This window comes from Marmota marmota, unplaced genomic scaffold, assembly GCF_001458135.2.
Source record: "Marmota marmota marmota unplaced genomic scaffold, marMar, whole genome shotgun sequence".
Classification (NCBI taxonomy): Eukaryota; Metazoa; Chordata; class Mammalia; order Rodentia; family Sciuridae; genus Marmota; species Marmota marmota.
In genome coordinates this window covers 11,810,036-11,822,381 of record NW_025999932.1, presented here as the reverse complement: position 1 = coordinate 11,822,381, position 12,346 = coordinate 11,810,036, and the positions used below count along the sequence as shown (strand labels likewise).

The following is a 12,346-nucleotide window of genomic DNA, read 5'->3' as shown; positions in this document are numbered from 1 at the left end:
AAAAGTGTAAAGTGTACAGACGAAAACTATAAACTAGAATATATTAACAAAAATAGCACTGTTAACATAAAATGGTATTTTAAAAAAGAAAAGTAGTATCCTTGTTTAACATTTTTTACAAATCTCTTTGATATTTGACTTTGTAGGAGAAACCTGGAGTCTTAAGCCTTCTACATTCAATTGTCTAATGTATAGCTTGGGTTGATGTAAACAAAGAAAATCCAGCCTCACACTGAGTTGGAAAAGTAAGGGCCTCAAAGACTGAAAGGGTTCCAGGACTATCTTTGATAACCAAGTGACTTTTGGACTAGCTCATGCCATGGGAGAGGTTTGCTCAGGGGCCCTCCTTACTGGCATGAAAATGGTTAAAAGCTGTAGTATTAACTGTGCACTGCCACACTGTGGACCCCATGTCAAGAAAGAACATGAAAAACACAGGCAAGGTAAATACTCCTTTCTCCATTGGTTCTTTCTTGCCACGTGAAGAACTGGAAAACTTTATTTTGCCTGGAAAGATGGGCAGGATTAAAAGCTTTCCCCTGAATGTTTCATTCTTCCCTGGATGGGGAGAGGCAGATATGCCTGGAAAGGAGAATTCAGTGAATGCAAGCAGAAAATCAGCTCTTAGGAAAATTCCTAGCTTTATTTCAGAGCTCTCTGGTTATAGATAAGTGGTTACATGGATATGCTATTCTGTTTTGGCAAGAAGCTTCAGAATTGCTACTTTTATAATGTCAAACCTTCTGGTCTGCATGGGGTTGGGAGAGGGTGATCCTGTTTCCTATCAATCCTCGGAACCTGGGCTATAGCACCCAAGTAGAGACAGGAACTGGGCCCTACTTGGTGTCTCATGGTTTTGAGTGTCTGGGCCTGAAGAAAATGTCTACAGGTATAGACAATAATTGAAACAGTAATAAACTTCATGTGACACAGGAAGTGTCAGAAAGACTGAGAAACTTTGTGGCCAACACACTGGGCCTCTGGGAGCAGTGCTCCAGCGCTCAGCCCCACTTCACTATGAACCAGACCTCAAGCCTCCAGAGAGGAGGAGGCATTTCACGGAAGGGACAACAGAGCAGTGGTCGCTGTTCAGCTGCCTGGGAGAATCACCTCAGTTAGGGCTTGGTGTGCAGGCAGCAGCTGTAGGAGGAGAGCTGGAGGTGATGCACTGGCAGGGGATCAGCAGGCTCCAGGTACTCAAGTATACCCATCACTCAACTAATGGGGAGTGTCCTGAGAAGTGCATGGCTAGGGCTCTCACCACCGTGAACATCGCAGACAGTGCTAAGACGGCTATGATGTCACTAGGGATAATTAGCTTACAGGACCATCGCTGCACATGGAGTCTGTCTGCTGACTGAGGTCATTGTTGGGTGGTGCATGATTGTACTGGCACCCCCATTGGAGCCGCAGCACTCACCTCATTGAAATGGACATCCTGCATTCCGACGTCTTCCATCATGGAGGCCTCCTCATCGATGTTGGGGGTGATGACCCTGAAGGCAGTGCATCCTTGCCTAAACATGCCTGGGGTTGAGAAAGCAGAGAAAGAGCGACAGCAGTTAACCTGGATGTGGCCAGACTCCAAGCATTCTTCCTGCCCTGTTTCTGTTACTCTGGAAGCTTTCATGTGTCAGACCAGCACTCGCATGGGAGGCTGGGACCACTGGGTGCTTTTCTTCTCCCTTTCCTCACATTTACCCCTCCCGCACTTCATTTCTCCTCCTGTTTATTCCCTCCACCCACTGTTTTAAAAAAATGCATTCAACCTTCAAATAAACTATAAATAAACTGAGAAATAGTTATTGAGTCAAATTAATGGTGGAAAAATATCAAGCAAATGAAAATTTGATTTGGTAAGATGACCCCTGCTCAGATATTGAGAAAAGTTAAGAAGCTGAAACCAAAGCCAATGAAAGAAACAGATGACTTCAAGGGTAGCTGTTCTTCAAGTAGTCAATCATCTTGCCCCTCTGGCTGGGAATAATCCATAACTCATAACTCAGATTACAACTGCCCCTTCCTCTCCCTGGGGCTGTCTATAACATGCAGATGGAACTCAACAGCTGCAGCTATGCACCAAGGGCTGCCTTAGCAGGCTTTCCACCAGCTGCCAGCGAAGAGGAGGGGCCTTCTCCAGGAAATGGACAGCAGGAATACTTCCGGGGCCTCAGCATCTGCTCTCCTAAGGGGAGAAGGTTAAGGTTGAGGGGGGAATCAAGGTCTCAGATAAGGATAAACTCTGAGCAAGAACAGCCCATCTGTGGTCCTTCCTCATCTTAAGACTCGCTGGGAAACATTTTAGTCAGCTGGACAATATGGACTGTGCAAAACGCTCATGGGAAGAAGGACTTGAAATGTTCTGATAGGCTGTTTTCAGGTGCCTATTCACAATAAAACAAAAGTCAAAACTTTTTTTTTTTTNGGTTGGTTCCACAGTCTTGCTATTGTGAACTGTGCTGCTATGAACATCGATGTAGCAGTGTCCCTGTAGCATGCTCTTTTTAGGTCTTTAGGGAATAGACCAAGAAGGGGAATAGCTGGGTCAAATGGTGGCTCCATTCCCAGCTTTCCAAGAAATCTCCATACTGCTTTCCAAATTGGCTGCACCAATCTGCAGTCCCACCAGCAATGTACAAGTGTACCCTTTTCCCCACATCCTCGCCAGCACTTGTTGTTGTTTGACTTCCTAATGGCTGCCAATCTTACTGGAGTGAGATGGTATCTTAGGGTGGTTTTGATTTGCATTTCTCTGACAGCTAGAGATGTTGAGCATTTTTTCATATACTTGTTGATTGACTGTATGTCCTCCTCTGAGAAGTGTCTGTTCAATTCCTTGGCCCATTTGTTGATTGGGTTGTTTGTTCTCTTATTGTCTAATTAACTGAACCCCTTTCTCTCGCCATGCACAAAAGTGAATTCAAAGTGGATCAAGGAGCTTGATATCAAACCAGAGACGCGCCGTCTGATAGAAGAAAAAGTTGGCTACGATCTACAGACGGTGGGGCTGGGCTCCAAATTCCTCAATAGGACACCCATAGCACAAAAGTTAATAACTAGAATCAACAAATGGGACTTACTCAAACTAAAAAGTTTTTTCTCAGCAAAAGAAACAATAAGAGAGGTAAATAGAGAGCCTACACCCTGGGAACAAATCTTTACTCCTCACACTTCAGATAGAGCCCTAATATCCAGAGTATACAAAGAACTCAAAAGTCAAAACTTTAACTGACCATCTCCTGTGTTTTGGGAAAAAGGAACACAGAGTATTTTGGAATCAAACCTTGAAAATGTAGAACCTAAAACCAGAGATTTTTCTGCTACATATTAGTCCAGGTTTCTATCCACTCCGAGGTTATCTAGCATCTCTATCATGGTCCTAGGGTAGCCTTGCTTTGATTTGGTTATATGGAAAAAGCCCCCAGTGAAAAGATTAATCTAGGAGTTTGAGGTTACATTAATATACACAAAATAAAGTAAAAGTTGACCACCCATGTTTAGACTACAGGATACATGGAAAGTATGTATGTAACTCTACTCCACAGGAACAACGAAAATGATCGCCAAAGTGCTTTCCTTTCATTGCCCATAAGAATAGACTGCCAGCAACCTGGAGAGCCCAGGAAAAGGGAAGGAAGGAGAGCAAAGACTGTCCATGCAGAGTTGAAACAGAAAATCCCCACACCACTGGATGGCACATGAACAGAGCAGCTGGGGCCCCTGGGGAGCGGGGCAACCCTTAGGCTCACCTCCCTGGCTCCTCCTCTGGCAGGTGCTATGGCTGTAGGGGAAGAGAGGTGGCTCCCGCTGGAGTGCTAGTTCCGCTTCTAAACATGAGGAAATGTATCACCTGATCAAAGGCCTCAGCAGGAAACACTAAGTGAACATGGAACCTTCTTTAATTTCCTTCTCATTCAGGTTCTCATGTGTGACAAACCCAGACTCTCTTAAATCCCATTCCACATCGCCGGCCTTATCAGAAACAGACATTCCATGGCCTTGGCATCTATGCCTTTTCAATGCTTCTCACTTTGTCAGTATACTCATTGGCCCAGATCTTGCATTGCTGTTCTCCAGTGTTACATGAGCAGACCACCAGCTTTTCTAAGAACCTCATTATCTCCAAAACAAATGCCACCCTGAGGCTGTGCTGATTTGGAAATGCTGTTTAACCATTTATTCTGGAAAAACCCATGGCCTGCTCATTTGGGAACAAATGCCTGATGCACAAATGAAGTCTCACTTGCCCCACTTCTTTCCCTGGGAAGCCTGGCTGTCTTCAACACAACAAAGCCAACTGGGCTGCATTCCAGAAAATCTGTCTGATAATCCATTACAACTGCCTTTTGATTGATACATAGCTCCAGTGAGAACTATCTTCAGCTCAGGATGGTCTCTCAGGGACAGCTAGATGCAAAGCTCATTAACTTTTTGCAGAATGGAGACACTAGTAAGAGGTCATATGATAACATGCCATCTAATTTCCTTAACACTGCCATTCCTGCTGTGCCCACCAAGTCAAGCAAATGTCCTGTCAGGGAATAAAATAGTGAGCATGCTTTCTATACACACAAACTTGCCACCTCCAGATCTGCCTGAACTGCTCTCACTGGTCTCTGCTACTTTGTACTGTTTTATTCTTTTAACAATTCAGGAATCATTCCTTACCCTTCCGTGTGAGATATTCTGCCACCAATGCTGTTACATGGACGTAGCACATTGCTGCCTGTAATAAAGACATATTTCAGAATGACTGTTTATAACAGGATGTCTAATGAACCTATGTACTTATACTAGGCACTAAACAGGGTTTCTTTCTTTTACTCAGGGCACTCAATCACCAAGCCACATCCCCAGCCCTATTATGTATTTTATTTAGAGACAGGGTCTCACTGAGTTGCTTAATGCCTCACTTTTGCTGAGGCTGGCTTTAAACTCGCTATCTTCTTGCCTCAGTCTCCTGTGTGCCACAGCTCCTGGCCCAAACAGGGTTTCTAATAGCCAAACTTTTACCATGAAAAAGAGATAGCACTCACATTAATTAAAATTTTGAAATTAATTGGGAATTGAGACAAACAGCAGTAAATTTACTAAGGTTTATTTTTATTTAGAATTATAACATTTTACTACAAAAGATAAAAATGGCATTTTTTCCCCCTGACACTTAAGGTTTCTGCATCTCTTCTTTTAAAGCAAAAAGAGGACTGTTAAAAGAAAAGCATGCTTCGAATGGCATTCTGAATGTAGTAAGTTCAGTGTAGCTCAGTGGCACAGGACATACTCAGCATGCCTAGGTTCAATCCTCAGCATCAAGAAAGAAAAATCTAATTCAACACAATAATTACTGTAAAAGAGGGGGAAAAATTCTTTCACCGAATTGCCATGTTGTTATAAAAATCAAAGATTTTTAATGGGACTGGTTTTGTGGCTCAGGGGTAGAGTGCTTGCCTAGCAAGTATGAGACATTGGGGTTGATCCTCAGCACCACATAAAAATAAATAAATAAAATAAAGGAATTGTGTCCATCTACAACTAACTATTTGTTAAAAATCAAAGATAGCTGTTGAGAGTGAAGCCACAGACAGGTTCTAATGCATGGGGCCCTGTTCTTGTCAATCACTATGTGGTGCCCTAGTCCGGGATCTCAATCTATGATGGCCAACCCAGCCCTGCACAGACTCTATGTGTGCATGAGTGCAAATATCCATCATCAGTGTCACAGGCACTCTTATCTGTGCCTATTATGTGTGGAGGAAAGTCTGTTATACAGTTAAGAGTCATGACTCTGTCTAATCATGAGATACACCTGACATGGTGTATCCCTTCCTACACTGCACAGCAAGAGAGTGCACACAACAGGTGTGCAAATATGTGATGACTTACAGAGCAAGTACACAACACAAGAAATCTTACAGAGCAAGTACACAACACAAGGCGCCACAAGAAATCCTGTGTATTAGCTGCATTAGTGCCTTATTACAGAGTGCAATGGGTTGGATAGTTTCTTCCCCAAATTCATGACCTTCCTGGAGCCTCAGAAAGTGGTGTCTTTTTTAAAAAAATACAATTATTGCAAATGTAACTAATTAAAATGAGGTCACACTTTTACTTGGGTGGGCCCTAAATTCTATGACTGTGTCTGTCATTAAAAGAGATACAAGAAAACAGATGTGTGAGGGAGGATGCCACCTGACAGTAGAGGCAGAGTGAATGGCTGTGGGTCCAAGAACATCAAGGAATCCAGCAACACAAGAGCCAGAAGAAAGGCAAGGAACAAATTCTCCCCTGGAATGCTCAGAGAGCGGTTCCCCAACTTCTTGCCTCTAGAACTTTGAGTGTGAACTTCGTTTGTTTTTAGTGACCCAGTTTGTGGTACTTTGTTATGGCAGCAGGAGAAAAGTAATGCACAGAGGAACAACTGCAGCTCAGAGAATTCTTTTAAGAAGAGACTTGGGCCATACAAACCATTTTAAAAGTCTAAAATTCTGAAAATGGAATAAAAATTACTACTAATACCAATTTCCTTATATTACGGCTAACAGGTTAGGTCAATTTTATGGTCATATAGAACTGTCACGTTATATGTACATTTAGGACAATGGACTCCTTGAATAAATACACAAAAATAGGTATATAAATTTTTCAGTCTTAGAATCTAATTGAAATAGTTACAGAAATGTCAAGGTTAAAGCAAGTAATTTTGTAATACTGCTGACATGCCCAATGTCACAGGCACAGACTTGGGAATGCAGAACTTGTGTAGAGTCTTGTTTTTCTTAATTTCCCATTTTACAAATGATGTTGTTGAGGAATAGAGGGGTTTAAAAACTGGTTCAATGTCACTGAATTAGGCAACATCTTTTCTTAGATTAAAAGTCTGTTTCTCTCAGTAATGCTGTCTAAATGCTGAAATACGTCAACTCTGCACAGCAGGAACCCTTAAACATCTACTGCATCCAAAAGAGAAGAGTAATGCCGCATCATCACCTCACAACAAGAAAAGTTAGTTTTATCGTCAAATAGCTGAAACTTACAACTATCGAGGAGTTCTGATGCAGAGAAACTGGTTGTATTCTTTAATTAGCAAGCAACTATATGAATATGTATAATTCTAAGAGCTTTCAACATTCTTTTGTGATAGAAATAGCCCTTACAAATCTAGGGGTTTTTAAAATACTTTTTTTTTAGTTGTAGATGGACATAATATCTTTTTTTTATTATTTATTTTTTAATTTAGTACTGAGGATCAAACTCAGTACTTACATGGTAAGCAAGCGCTCTACCACTGAGCTACAATCCTAGTCCAACAATTTGTTTTAAATTATCAATATGCTCAGGTAACTATTAAGTCATCTTGCTCTAATAAAGTATATATTTAAAGTATTACAGTTTTAATTGGATTCTTTGAATGAACAGGGCACAACTAGAAAACCACAGTCAAGAGGCTTGCAGGGCTACCTACCTCAGAGAGGTCCCCATTTTTGACGTGGATCCTAGCCATGCTGTCAAGCCATGTCTTCCTGAGCTCAGGGGTGCTGGCGTAGGACTTGGCTAGGCTGTACTGGAGGTCCACCAGCATCTCCGGATCATTCTCATGCTCCTTCATCTGGGCTGTGGCCATCAGGACAGTGCGGATCCTCTTGGTCAAGTCTTTCACGTCAGAGGAGAAGCTGGTGTGCTGAAACAAGGTGGGCCAAGGAAGGACACATAGCTTTCATCCACTTTCTGCCTATTGGCATGTATGTCAGACAAGGAGGCAATGTCCTGGGGCTGAAAGGTAAAAACTGGCCGGGCCACTCACCTTGATGAGCCGGTCACTGTTGGCACAGTTGTTGATGATAGATAAGGACTGCTGGAACCTGGTTCCGCCGATGCCAACCACATCTGCAATCAGCTGGCTGACAGAAATGATGACCTTAAGGACATGGAAACATGAGCAAATCAATTTTCCTTCAGACGATTGTCCAGGATAGGTTTTTATGTTCAGTTAGGATGAACATGAGGCCAGGGCAAGGGGTAGGTGTCACTCCACTGAGGGAAATGAAGCGAGTCTTTTTTCCCCACTGGATAAACTTAAGAATTTCATTTGCAAAACAAAATGCTAATCAGAGGAGCACAGAAGAATGAGAAACAACCCCCCATCACTTGGATAGTCGCTTACCTATAAACTTTCTGGCAAAAAGGGAGAACTTATGATGATTCTTCTTAAAATTGGGAGCCATCTCACCACAAAGACATGAAAAGCTAATTTCGGCTTTACTATAAATTACTGCAAATTCTGAACTTGCTTGGAATGCCTGCCTGTGCCTTGAACTCACCCATGCTTGGGCTCTCTCTGACCACATAGCAGCCTTCTCTGAAACTTTAGTGACACCTCATAAATCTTGGCCTTCCCTGGCCAGATAACAACCCTCTCTGAGGCTCTAATGACCTTCATAAATTTTGATGTCGGGACCAGCAAAAATGTAAACTAGCCTTTGTGTTATGCTCATCAGAGTTTTGTTATCTGTAACCCCCCCACCCCCCGGCTTTGTGTAACTTTCTGGGCTATAAAGGTGGGCTGCAAGAAAGATGCAGTGCTATCTTGTTCCCACGATTTTTGGTGGGAGAGGCAGCCCGGCCAGTCGAAATAATAAGCTTGCTTTAATTTGATTTTAATTGGAATCAGTGGTCTTTTCTTTGCGTCCTGGTCTAATACTTGTAATTTACCTCTCTGGGCTTTGGTTTGAGTTTATATGTATTCAAGAGGTGACCTGTCCCTTGCAATGTTTTTATTGGAACAGGTACACATTAACAGTGAAATGGGGACCTGCCTTTTTGTGGTTTATGAACAGTGCTGCCATGCCTCAGTTGCTTGAGCTCAAGCATATTTTCTCCTTTTTCTTCACCATACCGGGTATAACTAATCACTAAGTATTGTCAACTCAATCCATTCTTCCTTCCAATTTTACCTTCCCTCCTCCAGAATACCATCCTCTCCCTCCTAGATTTAACAATGGTTTCCCTAGCTGAGATCTAAATCCTCATGATGTGTTCTGAATGCTAGGGTCCAGAATATTCCTCCAAATATGCAAATATTTGGATATGTAACAATGTATCCTTCTCAACCCATATTCTAAGCTCCATACAGAGGAACTTCTCCAGTTCCCTAGATAGGTGAGAAATTCCTATGGTACACCCATGGCTGGAACATGCGCTCTGTTCTTCAACTACCACTCCCATATATCCTTTACATCCTCTGGGAAGCTTCACCCTAGTTCTCAGGGTCCCCAGACAGATGCTCCTCCAGTGCACTCAAGCTTCTTCATAGCAGCATTGGCCACACTGCACTGTAAGGTCTCAGTTTGCCTAGGACCTCCACCCAACTGAAGGCTCCCTGAAGGCCAGGAGAGGGTTCCGTTTTGTTTGTAATTATATCTATAAATTCTAGCATGCAGTATGTATACAATAAATACTGCTTCAAAAAAGGAATAACTGAGAAATGGAGAAGGGACTCCTGCTCTGCTTATAGAAAAAGTATATAAAAATACTTAAGACTGATCTCAGTATCTTGCCTGGTTTTCAGAGAAATGTGTGCTTAATACTGGAGAGATAGCAGATGTTTTAGTAGATGGAAGACAGAAAAGAACCACTCTGGGTTTCTGTATCTTACTTAAGATGTTTACTACTAAGCTTCCTCACATAGGTGTGTCTGTGTGTGTGTATTGGTGCTAGGGACTGAACCCAGGGCCTTGTGCCAGCTGGGCAAGTGCTCTACTACTGAGCTCATCCCCAGCCCCTCACATAGATTCTAATCTTGATTCAGTGGAATTTCAGTAGCCCAATATTGATCCATATTTAAATATCAAGTCACCAACAAAAACACATCCTGGGCCAGGACCTTACTGCACAGTATGAAATAAACAATCCAGTAAATGTTACTTCCCAGTTTTCCACTTTGGGGCCAGATGAAGTAAATAGTTCAATACGATACTCAAAGTTTTCTTGCTAAAATAGAATCAACTGGGTAATTAAGCCACACGCACTTGCAAGTGTGTCCGGACAAAGGACTTCTTTCCAGTGTAGTCGAAGTTGTTTCTCATTAAGAAGTAGAGCAGCTGGGAGGCCTCGGTCCGGATGGAGCTGAGTTTGGAGTTACAGCACTTGAGGATCTCATAGCACAGAGCAGCACACATATCTGCCCTCCCCTCGTAGAACGTCGAGGGAAACTAGACGGAACACAAGGAGCAGGCAGAGCACAGCATGGTTAGTCCTTGGGGAACGGTCCCTTCAACTCCTGGTCAAAGGAGGAAAACTTTGACCCTCAATTATGAGTATCACCAATAAATTTTAGATTTACCTTACCTTATAAATTAATGACCTTAAGGCAGTGAAGACATTTTTTAAAGCTGTTTCAGACTGATGTTTTTGAAGAAAACACAGGTAGACGTCAAAAACTTTTTTCATGAGAGGATTATGTCCGTGATCTGCCAAGAGCTGGTTCTTAAAACACACAATGACAGGGGTATCAGTGAGACATACCGGCACCTCCAAGAGATTTCATATAATTTTCAGGTTCAAAGACCTATTGTCCAAGAATCAAGACAACTTATAATTTAAATTATCTCTATTATGGGTCTCCTAGGAAAGCATAGAATGCTCTTATGGGACAAATAACTCTATTAATAAATTTATGCTTTGAGGATAAACTTCCCAGCAAACTGTAATAAACTGTTGCTTAGTATTGATTTGGCTTCGATTTATTTATTTATTTATTTTTATTGTACACTGGCAATTGAAACAAAGGCAATGTTTGTAATGTCTTAATTCTAACAGAGGAGTGTTACTACAGGTGCTAGCTAATGAGTGGGGGAAAGAATGCTAAAGTAAGAAATATGAAGAAGGTCTTCTAAAAGTGAGGCCCCCATCCAGCCAGGCTTCCCAGGCATTCTGTTGGGAAGAATCAGACAGTTTGGTAGGTGGAAAATGTACAGGCTTGGGGTCAGGTTCCACTTATCATGGGCATGGATTGCTCAGGTACACTGAACCCCAGCATTCTCATCTGTAAAACACTGACTCTAAGATTGACCTTGCCAGGCTACTGTGAAAAGTAAAGGTCAAAGGTGGAAAATATCTGACACATCCTTGCTCTAATTTAGTAAGAGGTAGCTGGGAGGATTTCAACACTTCACAGATTTTATCAAACAAAAAAAGAGGACCACAATTAATCGTTGCCAATCATTCTTTAAAATTTCCTCCCCTCAGTTAAAAATTCACACTAATTCAATACTCTAGACAACTGGTTAGCTAAATCTTCTATTGGTTGCTGAATACACACAGCAGCAAGGTATAGCTCAGCAAGAAGCCAGCATGGAGTTTCAAATAAGACAAACCTGTATGTGTCTGGGTGCAATACATATATACATTCTGCACACGTAAGTAAACATGGTAGTAAAGAAAAAAATTCAAGAGACTGCTATCTCAAACCAACTAACCATTTGGCAAAATGAACAGAAGTAACTTTTATCTAAATAATTTTACTGCATAGCAAATTATGGGTGGAGTCTTACTTTCAAATCAAGATCAACCTCATTTATTGTTGGAGGGAAATTCTGACTAAAAAAATCTGACTCAAGGAAAACAATAGTTTTTTTAAGGTAGGTCCAGTAGGTACAGATATATCACAACTGGTAAGATACTTGGCATTCACAGTGATTTTCATATCATAAAATTCTGAGGCATCATACTGAATTCTATCATGTGAAAGAGGAGCAATTTGCATGTACGTGAGAGCGTGCACACGCGCGCACACACACACACACACACAAATTATTCCAGTCCTTGGGGTATGCTTACATGTTGTGTCATCTGTAAACACTATTTTCCCTGGGAGCCCTAGTTTGGAAATATTGCTTTTCCCATTGAGATTAGTTTCCTAACTATGGGTGTATTAAAGTTTGGGTGAATCTGGAAGTAAGTTTTCATTTTTCTCAGTAATCTTTGTTTGTAGCTTGGCAAAAAAAAAAAAAAAAGAAAGAAAAAGAAAGAAAGAAAGAAAGAAAGAGGCCAAGACCCAGAGTCCTGCTTTCTGAATTGGTTCTTTTTTTTTTTTTTACAACAATCACATATCTGTTATTACAGGATACTGTGAGGAATTTTCTATTTTATTATTGGCTATTGTTGTTAATCTCTTTTTTTTAATTTTTATTGTTGGTTGTTCAAAACATCACATAGTTCTTGATATATCATATTTCACACTTTGATTCAAGTGGGTTATGAACTCCCATTTTTACCCCGTATACAGATTGCAGAATCACATCAGTTACACATCCATTGATTTACATATTGCCATACTAGTGTCTGTTGT

The 12,346-nt window shown here is 41.5% G+C and overlaps 1 protein-coding gene across 27 annotated transcripts in view; it reads right to left on the bottom strand.

The window, feature by feature from the left end:
• The window catches only part of Dock9 (dedicator of cytokinesis 9), a 281,271-nt gene that overhangs the window by 30,522 nt on the left and 238,403 nt on the right, over positions 1-12,346 (bottom strand). For 14 of the 27 annotated variants that reach the window (XM_048800716.1, XM_048800708.1, XM_048800711.1 and 11 more), the window contains exons 40-45: positions 10,345-10,482; positions 10,026-10,208; positions 7,802-7,915; positions 7,463-7,678; positions 4,669-4,726; positions 1,421-1,527 (exon numbers count right to left, since the gene is read on the bottom strand). In XM_048800716.1, the coding sequence (XP_048656673.1) occupies positions 1,421-1,527; positions 4,669-4,726; positions 7,463-7,678; positions 7,802-7,915; positions 10,026-10,208; positions 10,345-10,482 (816 nt within the window). Of the gene's footprint in view, positions 1-1,420; positions 1,528-3,749; positions 3,828-4,668; positions 4,727-7,462; positions 7,679-7,801; positions 7,916-10,025; positions 10,209-10,344; positions 10,483-12,346 lie in introns of all 27 variants that reach the window. The other 13 variants (XM_048800695.1, XM_048800702.1, XM_048800704.1 and 10 more) reach the window with 1 other exon arrangement.